This window comes from Haliaeetus leucocephalus, unplaced genomic scaffold, assembly GCF_000737465.1.
Source record: "Haliaeetus leucocephalus isolate CR32 unplaced genomic scaffold, Haliaeetus_leucocephalus-4.0 Scaffold197, whole genome shotgun sequence".
Classification (NCBI taxonomy): Eukaryota; Metazoa; Chordata; class Aves; order Accipitriformes; family Accipitridae; genus Haliaeetus; species Haliaeetus leucocephalus.
In genome coordinates, this window is record NW_010972633.1 from 888,411 (window position 1) to 904,756 (window position 16,346).

The window sequence follows — 16,346 nt, forward strand, 5'->3', positions numbered from 1 at the left end:
GGTCAGGCGGGGTTTTGGGGGGTTTTTGGGGGTTTTTTTTGGTTTTTTTTTTTGTTTTTTTAAGGCTTTGCCTCACCTTGGTCTATGTTGTCTTTAAGACTCCCAGTGTAAAAGCCTGTCATAAAGTGAAGATTGTTCTTGAAAAACTCTGTTGAACAAACTGGGTGGAATAGCATGAGGTTAATTTCTAACTGTAATAAATTGTCAGGCATCTCATGGTCTAGCTGCTGTTACGATTACTAGAATGGCAAAAATGGTTACCAGAGACCTGCCTTGATTTTGTATATAAGCACACACCTCAAGGTGGGAGGAGCAGTCATAGGTAAGTGACACTCAGTAGGCTTCTCATTGCTGAGGTTAGTTTTTGAAACGGCAGCTAACACCTGACTGAATGTGTGTGTGTGTTATGATTTAGTGTGTGCACCTGGGGGAAGGATGTTGATGGTTTGTTTTTTGGTTGCTTTTTTTTTTTAAAAGTCAGATTTAGGGGTAAGAATTGGTGTCTTTGGCCTTGTTGCCAAGTGGAATGCATACTTAACAGATTAACCTCCTGCTCTGCTGTGATGGTGATAAACTCTCATTTCCATTTTGCAGAAGGTTTAAAAGCTGGCTTTTGCTTCATGTGCTTGCTTTCCTTGCTCAGTATACCTTCTTTGTGCTGCTGTGAGTCATCTCATTCATGAAAACACCAGAAAACAACTATCTTCTAGACTGGTTGTCATTTTCAATTAAATAGAATCTTCTAAAAAGGTTTAAATTTCCTGGTTTAGTGCTCCAGATTATGAGAACTTGCCTTTTCTGTGGTCAAATTTATTCTTTTTGTGTTGCATTGAAGGTGCCTGCTGCTTCAGCTTTGCTGGATTGTGTTTTTTCTCTGCCTTTATGTGGGTTTCCAGGATGTGTCAGGGATGTCTTATAGTCATCCAGGTCTTCATTTGCCCATTTGAGTATTAGTATGGCAGCTGCGCATGTCTACTCCTTTTTGGGGTCCTTTGATTGAAGGCATGTGGAACATTAGCATTTTAGAAGGCTCCTTCATGCCAGTTCTTGAAAGATCACTTGAATACAAACTTAGCAAGTATTTACATCCCTGTATACCAGTACATGCTCAGGGCTAACCTTCTGGAAATGAGCTCTGCAGATCAGGACCTTGGGGTCCTGGAGGACGGCAAGCTGACCACGAGCCAGCAATGCACCCTGACAGCAAAGGTGGCGAACAGGATCTTAGGCTGTGTTAGGAAGAGCACTGCTGGCAGATTGAGGGAAGTGATCCTTCCTCTCTCCTTAGCGCTGGTGATACAACATCTGGAGTGCTGTGTCTAGATCTGAGCTCCACAGTACAAGAAAAATATGGACTTACTGGAGCGAGTCCTGCACAAGGCCATGAAGACAATTAAGGGACTGGAGCATCTGTCCATGTGAGGAGAGGCTGAGAGAGCTGAATCTGTTTGCCCTGGAGAGGAGAAGGCTCAGGGGGATCACTTCAATATGTATAAATACCTGATGGGAGCAAATGAAGAGGAGGGAGCCAGCCTCTATAGTGCCCACTGACAGGACAAGAGATGATGGGCACAAATTGAAATACATGAAGTTCCATCTAATACAAGAATACCTTTTTTTTTTTTTTTTTTTTTTTTTTTTTACTGTGAGGGTAGTTAAACACTGGAACAGGTTGCCCAGAGAGGTTGTGGAGTCTTTCTCCCTGGAGATACTCAAAACTGAACTGCACACAGTCCTGGGCAACCTGTTCTAGCTGGCCTTGCTTGAGCAGTGGCGTTGAACTATATTCTCAAGACATCCCTTCCAACCTAGACAGTTTTTGTGATTTAGGCCTTGAGGCATGTGAGCCAAGTAGTGTTTTCACTCTAGCTTCTGCTTTCAGAGGGTGAGCTTTTCTGTTTATTAAGTCTTCCAAGGTCATCTGTGCAGCTTCACTTCAGCATGTTGTGAAACAACGGTAATCAGAGATGTGAAGTCTGAAATTCAGGGAAGTTAAACTTGAAGTACTCAAACTTGTGGACCCTAATTGCATTTTAGTTGAGTATGCATTTATACTGGTTCAATCCAAACCTCTGTTAAGCAGAGCTGCTCAAAACATAAAATAATTTTCATAGTCATGTTTCTGAGGACTTTGTTTTTCAGTGCATGTCTTTCTTCTGGGAGTAAAAGATTCCCCCGGAGTGGCTTGGTCCATAGCATTTCAGTGAATGTCTTTTCTTGTTTTTCTGATTGCATGTAACTCTTGCACTGTGATGTGAGGCTACTGCAGTTATTAATGCCCTGCCATTTCAGTTGTGAAAGAACTGAGCAAGAACAGCAGTCCTGCTGCCCCTTCATTTTTTTTATATAAATACTGTATTGCAGTCAGATGATGCAACGCACATCGGGGTTTGCCTGATCTGTAGGACCTTCATTCCTCTGGTCTAGAACTTAGAACTTGGTTTTGTGTGCAGATTTCAAATCTCTCTGCATACTTTGTTCGGAATGAAGCTGTTTGTATCATGAACTCTTCAGATAAAGTGCTAATAAGCTCCTAAGTCCCTGCCTAAGAGCCTGCATCCAGCCAGGGTTGACAAGAACTTATATTAGAGGTCCTTTTTATCTGTTCTTGTGTCTATGGTCTTGCATTTCCTGCTCTGCCTACTGGCACTTTCTGCTTCCATGTAATGGATGTGGTCAAACATGTCAGTTTAAAACTCTGAAAACTCTGAATGTTTTTTTACTTAAACAAAAATATCATCCACTGCTTCATAAGAAATCTGATACAGCATGATCGTTTTCCTTCCATTGTTCATTTGTATGCCTTCATATTTACATGAGCCAACAATGTGCCCTTGCCACAAAGAAGGCTAATGATATCCTGGGCTGTGTAGGCAAAATATTGCCAGCAGGTGAAGGGAGAGGATCCTTCCCCTCTGCTTGGTGCTGGTGAGGCCACCCTGGAGTGCTGGGTTCAGTACTGGGCTCCCCAGTACGAGAGAGATGGACATAATGGAGTCAGCCTGGTGAGGGGCTACCACGATGCTGAAGGATGGGAGCATATCTGTTATGGGGAAAGGCTGAGGGGGCTGGGACTGCTCTCTGGAGCAGAGCAAGCTCAGGGGGATTTATTCCATGTCTATAAATACCTGCAGGAGGATGCCAAGAGGATGGAGCCAGGCTCTTCTCAGTGGTGCCCAGTGACAGGACCACAGGCAACAGGCACAAAGTGGACTCTGGGAGATTTTCTCTGAACATCAGGAAACTTTTTTCAGTGTGAGGGTGACACAGGCACAGGCTGCCCAGGGAGGTGATGGAGTCTCCATCCTTGGAGCTATTCAGAAGCCGTCTGGACATGGTCCTGGGCAACCGGCTCTGGGTGTCCCTGCTTGAACAGGGGGGTTGGACAAGGTGACCTCCAGAGGTCCCTTCCAACCTGAGCCATCTCATGATTTTATGATTCTGTATTAATTTCTGTGGAGACGGATACCTCTCTCAAAGTACATGAATTTTTGTATGATATCAGCTCTCTGTTGCAAGTACCACTGGTTCTGCTTCAGCAGTATTTTCTCTGAAGTAAAACATGGGCAATGTTTTAAGCAGAGATTAGTTATACTACTCAGAAGCAATGTCAATGGATATGGCGAGAATGAACATAGATGTAAGCAGCTGGGGCCCTGCTGTCTGGCAGTGGGAACTGTATGTAGTGAACTTTTCATATACCAAACCTCTTTGCCCCTTCATCTCGTTAGATATTCAACTGTTAAAAGTAATAAAATTCTCTTGCTTCTGGTGACTTGGTGTTGTAAATAACTTTGCAAACACTGTTTACAATCCCTGATACAGATCTGCAGGGCTGTAGGATGCTTGTATTCTGTGATAAACTTAAATTTGCTACTGCTCTTCCTGTTTGACTCTGTTTAATGGCTGTATGCTTCCTTTTGTTTCCAATAGCTTCCTAGCTGCTTATATTCTAGGCTTTGCCCTCCCTAATAAAAATGCATTTGTCATCTTTGTGTGCAGATAAAGTGAACTGTGAAATGTCTTGGTTTGTGCAGTCTTATACCCTTCTGCAGCAGTGAAAGTGTCTTGAGCATGTGAGTACAGGGGATAATAATGCAGCCTCATACCTATTCTGGCCCTGTGGCCATCCCTTTATAGTTGCAAACAGATGGTCTTGCATTCAGTTGATTATTTTTGGGTCCCTGTGGTGCTGGTACAGTGCAGCATAGGTAAGGTCCCCTGTTGCTGGATTGCATAGCAAGCCTGGGGCTAATCTTAAAGGTTAGTTGTTGATCCTTCTTGCTGTTACCTTGTTTTCCTCTGCTTTCTAAGCCTGCTGAAATCTGGAGTACAGTGTACTTGAGCACTTTACTAGAAGAGTGAAGTAATACACTCTTGCTTCGGAGAATGCTTAGGCATTTGCAAGAGACTGAGCGGTTCAATGACTACTTCAAGAGGAAAGGAAGGACTGTTGGGCAGACTGTCTTTCCTACTTGCAAGGCAGAAGTTTGAATGCGTAACAAGGTGGGTGTGAATTGGACGCAGCGCAAGAGGAAAATGTCTTCTACAGCATGTCGTGTTTAAAAGGGCAAGTCGCTGTGTGATTGGGCATCTCTGCTAAAACCTGCCACGGGTGACAGTTGGGAAGTAATACCACCAAGGGTGTTCTTGGCTGATAGTCATACTGACTGACAGGCACTCTGATGAGCTGTCTCTTTACCCTGGTGAGCTCTTTGCTCTAGCATGTCCTTGAGGGTTTGAGAAGTCTAGCAAGCTCTGCAAGTTCCTGTAGTAATGCTGATTATTTCTCTTTATGCTTTTACTGTCAGACTGAGTTCAGCTTGCCAAAGGCAAGTTGCTTGTCCTACCTTCTGCTGTACTTCACGTCTTCTCCTGTCATCTGCCCTGCACGGACACTATATTTGGCTGAATCCTTTTCTAAAGTTCATCTTTGCTTTGCTAATTCCCTAACAGACTGATAAGTCATGTGGTGCTATGTCTTGTAGTCTGCCCCTTGCTGTTGTCTTCTCTGTGGCTAAGAAAGGCGTGTTTGTTGTTAATTTTGGTGATCTAGCTTTCTTTTTGACCTTCATTGTTTGTCTTGCTTAACATAACTGTCGTTAGCCTTCATGCATCTGATCATTCACAGAATTAAGAGTCATCACTAGAAATAGTAGTGGATGGCAGGTAGCCATCACGTGCGAATCAGTCAGAAGATCTTGTGTCAGAGGAACCTTAAAGTGTGTATTCTTACCTTGTACAGTTAAGAGTTTGTTTTTAAATGTATGCTCAGGCGAAGCTCCTCTCAAGCCTCTATCTGTGCTAAGTGGCTTGCACACCAAGGTGATGGACCTACAATAGTGACTAGACCAGACCAAAACCAAAGTTTCTTGTCCCAGCTTCTAAAATACTGTCACGAGGTGTAACAGCACTTTTGCCTGCCTTGTTTAACATGCTTGCAGTGAGTTTTTCAGAGTTGACTTCAATAGAAGGTCATTGCTGTCACAGTGGTGAATGGAACAGATGTGTGTCTGGCAAGGCTGTCTCTGCTTAGCTCTAAGGCATACAGTGAAGAATCTGGTAGTCTTATGCCATTGCTCTACTGTTGCATTGCTTCAGCTTTGCAATAACAGAGCAAGGTTATGCATGTGACTTCCAGCCAAGTTGCATGTGGGCTGTCATATAAACTGTTAGAACAGGAAAAAGGCTTGCCAAGTGTGGCTAATCAAACCCAGCTGCAGAGTCAGTCTCTGCAACAGTGATAGAAAAACATGTTGAGGAGTTCCAGTGGGATTCTGCAAGTTTGGAGGCACAAGGACCAGAGAATATCAGAGGGGATGGGTCCCTGGATGATCTACAACAACAAATTCAAAACTGCCTACAACTGCAAATTCAAATTCACAAAGTGTGTCTGAGTTGGAGGTTCCCACAGACAGTGCAAGCCCAGCTCTTTCCAGAAATTCTGGTGCCACTGCAAAATGTCCATAGGACCTGGATGCAGAGAAGCTTATTATCAAGTCCTTAATGAGGGGCAGACAGCCATTATAGATAGAGGTTGGGCTAGGGTTCCATTGTACTTGCCTTTCTGGTATGGGAGTGCCTATGTTACATCACTGGCTAAAGTTTCTGTTGATAATTGTGATTGATTACTGCCTCTTCCCTGTTCTTAAACAGGGCCCAGGAGCAAAGGACAGAATGGCTGGATAGCAAACTGACCCTTACCATCCAACACGCAGTAGTAACAGTATTTAAAGACACATTGGAAAATGAAGCTAATCAAAACATCTTTTGGAAGATGACTTTATACTTCACTGATTCTGCTCCACGTTTGGCAGGATAGCATTGTCCCGGGTAGTACCATGCCAGAGTTCCTGCCTGAGGATGTTGGTGCAACACTTGATGGCATGTGCTGAATTTCTGCAATGCTGTCACTGTTGACACAGTGCCTTTCTCTCAGGGCAGGCCTTGGTGCCTCTGCCCTTCTCCAGGGGTCTGGCTCTGGCTGGACAGTGGTGTTGCCCTGGCAGCAGCTCAGCTACATGCAGGATCTTGGTGGTGGTTGCCAGACCTCTGACTGTACAGAACTGCATAGCTGAAGATGGGGTTTGGGTTCCTATTTACTCCTACAATCCATTGTGCTGTGATAGGAAAGGCAGAATGAATAGAAGACTTATAAAAAGTCTTATTTTATATCCCCAGATTGTCTAGTTAGTTCCTGGTAGTCAGAGGCTCTCATGCATGCAATAGATGTTAGGTTTAGCAGGGTTCACAAAAACACCTGTTTGATTGTGCAGTATGCAGTATACATGAACTAAGGCTTCCAGTATTCCATTTGGGAAAAAAAAATAATAAGAAATTCATACTTTGGAGCAGAAGGGTTTCTGAAGTCTTAAATACCCTGTTCTGCATAAACTGGGACAAAGTAATAGTTCTTGTAGACAGGGACCAAACCCATTGGGGATCAGCGAGACCCTATGATTGCACTATAGCCTAGGCCTCAGGGGAATTCCAAAATCTTAATGGTATTGGACACTTGAAGGAAAAATTTGTTCTTGGTCACAAACTTCACAGTATTCAGGTGGCTGTGCATCTGCAGCAGTATTGCATTTCTGGATGTGATCAGCCTCTGGCCTGTCACAGGGCTGTAGCTGTCCTTACTGCCACCCCTCATGCCCACCAGTGGTATACTGTAGATTTAGGCAAAATTATTTTTAGTTCCTGCAGGTCTCCAGCAGAAGTTCTGAAAGTAATGAGTGGCAGTGTGTGTGTGTGTGTGGGGGGGGGGGTTTGTTTTTTTAAGAAGGCAAAACCTTATTTGACAGTATTAATTGTTTGTTTTTACAGTGGTGAATTGTTCTTTTGAGTAGAAAAGAATAAATTACTTGGAGGGGGAGGGGGCGGTACTGTTAAACCTGGCTAAAACATCTACAGAAAGGAAACAGGAAAGGGCAGTAATGATGAGGAAATCCAGCTGCTGGAGAAGACCTGACATAGCCCCTCTTCTCTTAGTAGCCACCTATAGACCAGACATACCCAGCAGGCTACTTAAGGCAGATACTGCCCATAGACAAAAGCAAGTTAAAAGGACTTCTCCACTGTGAATGTCTGGGAACCTCTTTAGAAAGCCCAGTATGAGAACCTGTTGTGCTGGACAAACCTTGCGTGATACACCCTGTATGCCAAGTCAGGCACTGGCTGGAGGCATGGTGACAGGGTAGAAGCTGAAAAAGGGCTGCCCCACTGGAGGGGTTGGAGTCCCTCAGGCATTGATCTCATTAATGTTGAGGCTGTTAATAGAAATGTGGGGAATGTGTGGTGGTGAGAAGCACAGGAAGACATTAGAGGACTGGACAACTCCAGTTGGAATTCGCTCAGCAGTGCAAAATACAAAGCTGCAAAAAAGTCCAGAGCTCATCATTAGGGAACTGAGGAGGACCTGTTAAGGGAGGAATCTGACCCACTTGCCTAGTGTGCACTGTTACGATTGTTGGAGCAGAGTAGCCTGTAGAGAGAATTGGTGTGATTGTGCGTGGCCCTGGCCAGAGCTCATCTAAAGCAGTCGGTGTCACTGAGAAAATGCAGAGCAGGTCTTAAGAGGAAGACAAAGAATTTAGCTTGCTTTGCTTAGTGCTGTGAAGCTGAGAGGACCTGGTGGTGTCTGTAAACAGGTAAGCACCAGGAATTGAGTAATCTTACTGGACTCCCAAGATAAGAGCTAGCACAAGAACAAAAAGCAGTAAACTACTGATGAACGGTTGGTTGGGGTAGTTGCTGGCCATTGGAGCAAGCTCCGTTTCCAATGGTCAGATAAGATAATATGATTTGGTATGTGCCACACAGCAAGGTTGAGCTGAGTTACCAAGGAAGATCCTTCTTGTCTGACTAGAGCCCAAAAGAACATCTTTCCTCTGAGGCTGGGAACTAGTTCAGTCTCATCCAACTAGGAATCCTCTTTGGTGTGTCCTGCCCTAATCCAGGAACACCTGGAAAAATACACATGGTTTGGCACATCCCATGTAAGTCCACATTGTAGCAGCACAGACCAGGACCAATTGCAATTGTCCAGGAGGTTGACGAAGTGGGACATGGGCCTGAGACTGTGGGACCAGTCATGTTCAAAGGTGGAAGTACAGCTTCAGATGGGATGGTGACTCTGTGTTCCCTGCCTGCTTCAGTGTTTCTCCCTGGAGGAGCCAGCTGCTTAGCTTTGGAGAGTTGTTTGCAGTCTTTTCAGAGGTGGCTGTCCTGAAGGCTTATCTTTTATGGGGGGTCCATACTTGGGTTCTGCTCGTTGTTCTTGTGGCTGGGAGTTATTCCTTCCCGGTAGCTCCGAGTGGTTTGTGATTTTTTTTTTTTTTTTTTTGCTGTGTGGGTGCTGGCTGCTGGGAGGCCTTGCTGTCTGTGTGGTCATCTCTCCTCATTCAGCAGATTTACTTGACTTTTGAGGTACTTTGGCACCAGTGCCCTGCTGATACGTGGAAGAGTTGCCTTGTAGGTCTGTCCCTCTCCTAGAGCCCTGAGGTGGTGACTAATTGCAGTGATCTTGGCATCTCTGGCTGTTCCTAGGGCTTCTGTCATAGTTGAGTGGCTTGTGACAAATGCTATAGATCTGATGTAAGTTAGGTGCTTTCAGGACTCGCACTTCAACAGGGAGTCCTTCCCAGCTTGTCTTCCTATTAAGCAAAAGCTGTGGTCTCCAGGTTTGCTCTTGGAGAGTAATGCTAAGCTGCCTTAGTTGATCTGCAGCCAAGGAAACAATAGAGAAGTATATCAGGACAGGTGACCTGAGATGAGGGGACTGATGAAGGGCCAACTTAACTCCACTGTGCTTCCCCTTTGGGCACCAGAGGGCCCTGGAGTTGCGTGGGTTCCATAGGATCTAGTTGGGGATGGGCTACAGTTTCCTGTATCCTAAGCATTCCTGACTTTCTTCTAGTGGCACCGGACACAATTAACAACCATGTGAAGACCTGTCGTGAGGAGCAGAAGAACCTGCACTTCTTTGCCCCAGAATATGGAGGTATGGTGTGGCTACAGCTGCAGGCCTGGTTTTGTTGGCCTTGCTAATGCTTCCAAGCTGTTCTGTGTCTTGTTTTCAGCTACAAGCTCATGACATATGTCACATTAACAGTTTTGAGTTATTTGCCTGCTTAAATACTTAAACTCCTCTGTCTTTTGATAGCAGAGCAGGGAGAGAAGGCTGCAAGATTATCGCAGCCTGATACAGAGGTGGTCCTGCTGGTACTGCTAAATGCAGGGATGGACTGATTAACAGAGCGTTATTTTTGTGTTACAGAAGTTGCCAACGTCACCACTGCTGTGGACATTTATTCCTTTGGGATGTGTGCACTGGAGGTGAGTGTGGAACAATTTGGCTATGGGACAGAGAGAATGAATGTGGACATGCTGTGGTTATGGGTGGGTTAACTTGGTAACAAGTACATTTTGTTCTCTGAGCCAAACACACTTTACCTTGGAGGGATCCCTATGGAGGTTCCCCTAAATGCCTTACTAAGAAGCAAATAGCTCAGTAATGTGCAGTTCTTTCTGAAATTCCTAATGTTTAATTTATTACTCTGCGGGTCTTGGCCAGTTCTGAAGTCTAACCCACTGGCTGGTGGGAAGTCACTGCTACAAACTGTACTTAATGTACGTGGAGAACAAAACTCCCCTTCTGGGGAGTATCTGTTCTCCCTGTGGTATCTGGAGGAGAGGAAAGAGGTGGTCCTTAACTTTTCTGGACCAGCCTGTCCCCATGTGATACAGGTGCTGGTTGCAGTCAGGTGAAAGTCTGACGTACCTGATCTTAGTAGCTTAGTGGTTCCTCTGTCCTTGCAATCAGTAGGACTAAGTCTAAGAAATGGGAGTTGTTGGTAGGAGTATTTTCTGGGAAGAATGGTCAGAAAGAGCCAATGCAAAGAATTCTCAACCTATGCTACACACCCTATAAGTGAAGCAGGAAGAGAAATGTGGAAACACACAAGAGCTAACTCTTAAGACATTCTCTGGAATCTTTTGCCAGCCTTTCCTAGCTGGAAATTTGTGTATGTGTTGGCTGGAGCCAGTTCTGGATGGTGTTGTGTGCTTGCTTTTCTGCCTGTAATACAGTGCTATTCATACAGCCAGGAGGGACACTGTCAGATTCTGGCAGTGATCCAGTTACTGCTTCATTAGAGGATGGGAATTATCAAGCAGAAGTACAGGCCAATGGAGCATGAGATTCAAAATGGAGATACTTACTGTCTAAGGTGATGCTGGCATAGCTTTCTGGTCTCCCTGGCAATCTGTTAGGGTGCTAGAAACAAACTACCATAATGAGGCAGCCATTCTCTCTCTGCCTCTATGAACTGTGACCTTAAATAGCACCAAACAACTTGGCTGTTATGATCTCACACTTGGCAGCAATCTCCTTGAACTCTGTTCAATGTAGTCACTAATTCTCAGTGAAGTCTGATACGCTGCTTTGTGTTTGCAGATGGCGGTGCTGGAAATACAGGGTAATGGAGAGTCGTCTTATGTGCCCCAGGAGGCCATTAACAGTGCCATCCAGCTGCTGGAGGACCCCTTGCAGAGGGTGAGTGAGGAGGGATCAGTGTCCCTGCAGACGTGTTGGTATTGCACATGGTCTCAGGCAATTTTTGTCTTTCAGGAGTTCATTCAGAAGTGTCTAGAACAGGACCCTGGCAAGCGTCCTACTGCCCGGGAGCTCCTTTTTCATCAGGCGTTGTTTGAGGTGCCATCACTAAAGCTACTGGCTGCTCACTGTATCGTTGGACATCAGCGTGAGTATGGGGTCCCAGGGTGGCACATTCTCACGTTCTGCAAAGCTTCACTAAGGTGTCAGTACAGCTGGCATCTTGGAAACCAAGACCTTCATGCTGCTTTTAACAGGCAGGGACCAGGGCCTTGTGAAACAGAGCTGCGGTCACTGCAGAGCCTGGAGGACAATGGTGCCCTGGCTGCTCTGAATGGCACAGGAGTTTAACAGCCTAAAGGCTCTGGGGTTTTTATTGCTTTTCTTAGGTTGGAAAGGAATTGCAGTTGTTCTTTTTCTTTTTAAATAGATATGATTCCTGAAAATGCTTTAGAAGAAATGACCAAAAACCTTGACATGAGTGCAGTGTTGGCAGAGATTAATCATGTGGACAGGGAAGGAGTCAAGATGATGTGAGTACCCTGTGGTGTGCTTGGAGGGGGCTGCTCAGATGCATGGGCACTGGGGTGAGCACTGAAGGATCTGCCTGGGACTCTTCCCTTCAAGTTAGTGTTGGTATTTCACCACTAACTGGGAAACAAAAGGGAGCTGTTGGTGAAGGAGCAGTCACTCTCTGGGCACAAAAAATTCTGTGGAAGGTAACTCCTGGGTGGAAGAAGACCTTGCACCCATGTTCTGTGAACAGATTCCATGTAGCTAAGATGTGAATTGTTCCCCACATAGAAGGGTGGGAAATTAACACACTGTAGTTGGAACAGTCCTTAGCAAAACCTGGCTGAACAGTTTGGGGAAGTGACTCAGACCAATCACAGGCTTGTCAAATGGAGTCCAACATATTGGAGAAATGGTTCTTCAGTGCTTTCTTAATGGAGCAGCTTATTCTACAATATGCAAAGGGAAAGGCTGTTTTGGGCAGCTATTGGTAACATGTAGCAGCCACTTAAGCTATAGAGATGGCCCTCTAAGTAAGTGACCGTAATATCTGTGGAGCAAGTAGAGTGCCAAAAAGGTGATGTTAAATTTTAGGTAACGAAACCTCAGCTAGTTGAAGGGTTAGCTGAAAAGACTAAGATGTGAATCCTGTATTTCCAGAGAAGACCAGGGTGCATCCAGGGTAGCCCCAGCATTCTGGGATGCTCAGGCTACTGAACAAAAGTAATCAAGATGACAAGGAGAAAAAGCACTGTTCATTTGAGAAGCTCTTTGAGCCATATAGACCTTTCTAAAAACAGACATTCTGATCTTCATAGCGCTAGTAAATAACAGTATTGAATTCCCTTTGGAGTGTTTTTTGTTAATTAAAGGTTCAAAATAGAGGATAAAGAGTGAATAGCCAAAGCTGTGCAAGAGAGATTCTTTACACATATTGGACTTCAGTCTGCAGAGGATTTGCTATCAGGCATATGCCAGCCTGGAACTTGCTTTTTGGTAGTGCAGTACCTCAGAGGTTCTAGAAAATGAAAACGAAAGCATAGTAAAGACTTGAAATGTCAGCTAGCATCATGTGCCATGCAAAATGAGCTGCTAGAAAAAATGGTAAATTTTTGCTGAAAACTACTACTACTACTGTACTAGAGGATGGGAAAGTAACAGATGATTTGTGTGTTGAAAAGGGCTGGAGAGTGATCTGGGGAAGTAAGGCAGATGTGCAGCCTACACCAGATCTGATGGAACAGCAAAGCACTTGGGGGGTGGGGGGGGGGCATGGCAGGATTTGAGCAGCTTGCAGTCTCTGACTGATCTCTGAAATTCTTCAAAGCAGTCTTAAGACAGTGGTACAGACTGTGGTACAACTGTTGTTGCAACCAGTCTAAAAGAAGCTGTGGTCAAGTGGGCACTAAAAAGCTGAATTGACTAGGTGATGAGGAAAGTGTTCTACTGGGGAATTAGTAAAGTAGGAGAACCTGTGTCTCCTTGTTAGTCAAAACCAGAAAGAAATGAGGAACTCGCTGTGGACTGTTCTGGTGTTCCTAACTCTGTGTGCTGTGTAAAAGACAATTAATAGCTTGCTTTAGAGAAAAAAGAACTGCTGCTCTGAGAAGGCTGTGAAGTAACACTGTGGGAAAAGACCATTTCCAGCTTGTTGAAAACTCACTGCTGTGCAGCTGTAGATGAGGGCAAATATGGTATCAAGGTGCCACATAATGGGAGAGAGGGTAACAGTAGTTGGGTGAAATATCTAAAGACGTTGCCTGCACAATGCACATGTACAAAGTGGCAACCTTTGTGAACAGTCCTGGAGCAGATCAGGGAGCTGGCTTCACCACGGGGCTGGAAATCATTGTCACCACATGGAGGAACTGTAAGTTCTTGAGGGTGAGAAAGAGGAAGAGCAGTAGACATATGACAAGTTACGGCACAAAGGGGAGGGGTTGTCAGCGCTTACTATCCTATCCTTCATCAGCCACCAGCAAGGAAGATGTTCAATGGATTTAGAGGCTGGGGAATTAACAATGAATTTGGGGGGAAGACTTCCTCTGGGACACTACATTGAGAAGCCACCAAGCAGAACGAGCAATCTGGGAAAGAAATTACAGAGACAACAAAAGTATCCCAAACTCCAATGAGAAATATTTGGGCAGGACATTAAATCCTGAGGTGTACTTTCTGGCCTGGAGTGATATGGCTGGTCATACTGTGCCATCAGGTGCTGCAGAGGTTCTTGCCTTTGCAGTGGTGAGTGCCCTTGCTCTTCTGGAGATGGGACACAGGCTTCATGGGCCTGGTATAACAGATGTCTTTGGAAAAACCTTGCTAGGAACATGGTGTTACTGGGCTAGCTTCCAAATAATTGTTTGCATTGGACAACTCTCTACAGGGAGGTGATACCTGTTTTGCCATAATTAAAATGTTGCCTCATCCTTGGCTTCTTTTAATAGTTGCTTCCTGTACAGGAAGACTGGAGTCTGTCTTGCCTTTGGCTGGCTGTCTCTGTCCTGCCCACTGACACAGCCATAGTCTAGGACATGGGAATTTGAAATTGCATCTGAAGAGACTTGAGTGGATGGTTCTGTTAGATGACTTCTCACCTCAGTTGTTTTTTTTTTTTTTTTTTTTTCCCCAGCTTCTCACAATCTCCAGCATTGGAGCTGGACAAGTTCCTGGAGGATGTACGGTAAGAGTGTTTTTTTTAAAGGGTAACTTTAACTGTGTGTGAGACTGGAAAAATTTCAGAGAGGTATAACCTCACACCCTGCTCCTTTCTTGTAGGAATGGTATCTACCCACTCACAGCTTTTGGGATGCCGCGACCCCAGCAGCCCCAGCAGGTAGTGGTGAAGTCTCCCATTGCTCCACCATCAGTGAAAACCCCGACTCCAGAGCCTGCTGAGGTGGAGACCCGCAAGGTGAGAGATGGGAGCTCCGTTCCTCCCCAGGCAGCCGTGCTGTACAGCAGCAGTCAGTCACAGGGTGTCTCTGCTTCTGTTTCAGGTGGTGCTGATGCAGTGTAACATTGAGTCAGTAGAGGAGGGAGTGAAGCACCATGTATGTTCCCATCTTCTGGCTGAGCATGTTGTGTGGGGGTGTGCCAGGGCAGCTGTGCAGAGCTCATGGCTCCAGCATGCTGATGTGCTGCTGGTGCCTGGTGTGACCTGCTGCTGCTGCAGCTGCCATCTTTGGGGCTCAAAGCCAGATCCAGGCCTGTGCCTGTGGCTGACCTGGCATGTAGCATATGTTTTTGGCCCATCCCCACATTCAGGATTCCTCTGCAGGATGGTGCTGCTGGCTGTGGTTTGGAATGGAATTGGATGCGGTGGTTCGGTTAGACTCCTGTGGGGCTCTGGAGGGGGTGGTTCCTATCCTGATGGGGATTAATGGGTATGCTTCTGACGGGCTGTGGCGGCCACAGCCTGTGTCAGCCTGCCAGACTGCAGTCCCTCATGAGAACTTCTCTACCCTGCAGTTAACACTGCTGCTGAAACTGGAAGACAAGTTGAATCGACACTTGAGCTGTGACCTGCAGCCCAGTAAGTACCTTTGTTCCCATGCTGTGGTGCACTGGGGCCAGCAGTGCACTCAGACCTGGGACTTAGACCCTTCCGTGTGTTGCAGATGACAACATCCAGGAGCTGGCAGCTGAACTGGTCCAACTTGGATTCATCAGTGAGGTAAGCAGGCCTGGGGCTCAGGTACAGATATAGGTCTGCGTTCCTTCCTCAAACTTAAATGGCTTATGCCACATCAGTCCTTTTCTAGCTGGGGAGGTAGGAGAAATAAGATGCGTCCCTGCCCGTGTGCCCTGACAGGCTTCAGCCAAGCTCTTAGCTTTGCACAGACTGAGCCTACCCCTCACTGTAGCTTGTTCTTCCCAGGCTGACCAGAACAGACTTACCTGTTTACTTGAAGAGGCATTCAGCAAGTTCTACTACACCCGGAACGGAGCCCTGACGGCAGTGACTGTGTCATCTTAGCACCCCTCGGCTCCCGGGTGGCCAGCGTGGCTTTGTTGCCTGCGACCCCTTCTGTGTCTGTCCATCACTGTAGGGCATCAGCAAGACCCCAGCTGCAGTGCTTGGAAGCTCATCCTGCATGTGCCGGGGCTGGGCTCAGCGACAATCCTCCCTGCCCGCCTATTAAAGGGGACTTTGCGCATCAGTATTATTTCCAGCCCTGTTTTTGTTGGGATTTTGCCAGGTGGTGCCACGGAGCCGGGTCCTGGCTTGGGGTGTTCTGTAGCCCCATTCATGTGCATGGAGTTTGTTCTGTTTGAATTGTACAAAGTGTCTTTTGCACAGCACAGAAATGTTTTGGGTTTTTTCTTTTTTTTTTTTTTTTTTTTTTTTTTTATTTAAAGGTAAGCAGGGGCCAGCCCCTAAGCCCTGCCCCCTCTCTGCCCCCCATTCTGCAACTGCCTCTGGCGCCAGTCACTACCCTCCTTACTGCGCCGAGGGAGCCGGGGCCGGCCGGGCTTCCCCAGCCCCTGCCTGGCGCTCCGCCTGCCTCTTGTGCTCCCCCGTGGCTGCACTTTGTTTACTCGTTTTGCACAGCCGCTCAGCCCTGCGCTTCGGCCTGCCCTGGAGGTGCAGGGCTGCGGGCTGTGCTGACGCGGGGATGTGTCCCCTGCAGCCTCCTGGGGCCCAGCCCACGCACCCCCCCTCCCCCCGCCGGCCCCGCGCACCGTGGGCCGCTGCGAGCAGCCCGGGGCCCGG

The 16,346-nt window shown here is 46.4% G+C and overlaps 1 protein-coding gene across 1 annotated transcript in view; it reads left to right on the forward strand.

Annotated features, from left to right (window-relative positions):
- The window catches only part of NRBP1 (nuclear receptor binding protein 1), a 41,882-nt gene extending 25,595 nt beyond the window's left edge, over positions 1–16,287 (forward strand). Inside the window, exons 7-17 of the mRNA XM_010565900.1 lie at positions 9,419–9,502; positions 9,779–9,837; positions 10,958–11,056; positions 11,132–11,264; positions 11,547–11,649; positions 14,262–14,312; positions 14,408–14,543; positions 14,629–14,682; positions 15,101–15,164; positions 15,250–15,305; positions 15,510–16,287. Of these exons, the coding sequence (XP_010564202.1) occupies positions 9,419–9,502; positions 9,779–9,837; positions 10,958–11,056; positions 11,132–11,264; positions 11,547–11,649; positions 14,262–14,312; positions 14,408–14,543; positions 14,629–14,682; positions 15,101–15,164; positions 15,250–15,305; positions 15,510–15,608 (938 nt within the window). The 3' untranslated portion in view covers positions 15,609–16,287. The remainder of the gene's footprint in view (positions 1–9,418; positions 9,503–9,778; positions 9,838–10,957; positions 11,057–11,131; positions 11,265–11,546; positions 11,650–14,261; positions 14,313–14,407; positions 14,544–14,628; positions 14,683–15,100; positions 15,165–15,249; positions 15,306–15,509) is intronic.
- Positions 16,288–16,346: the final 59 nt, after the last annotated feature.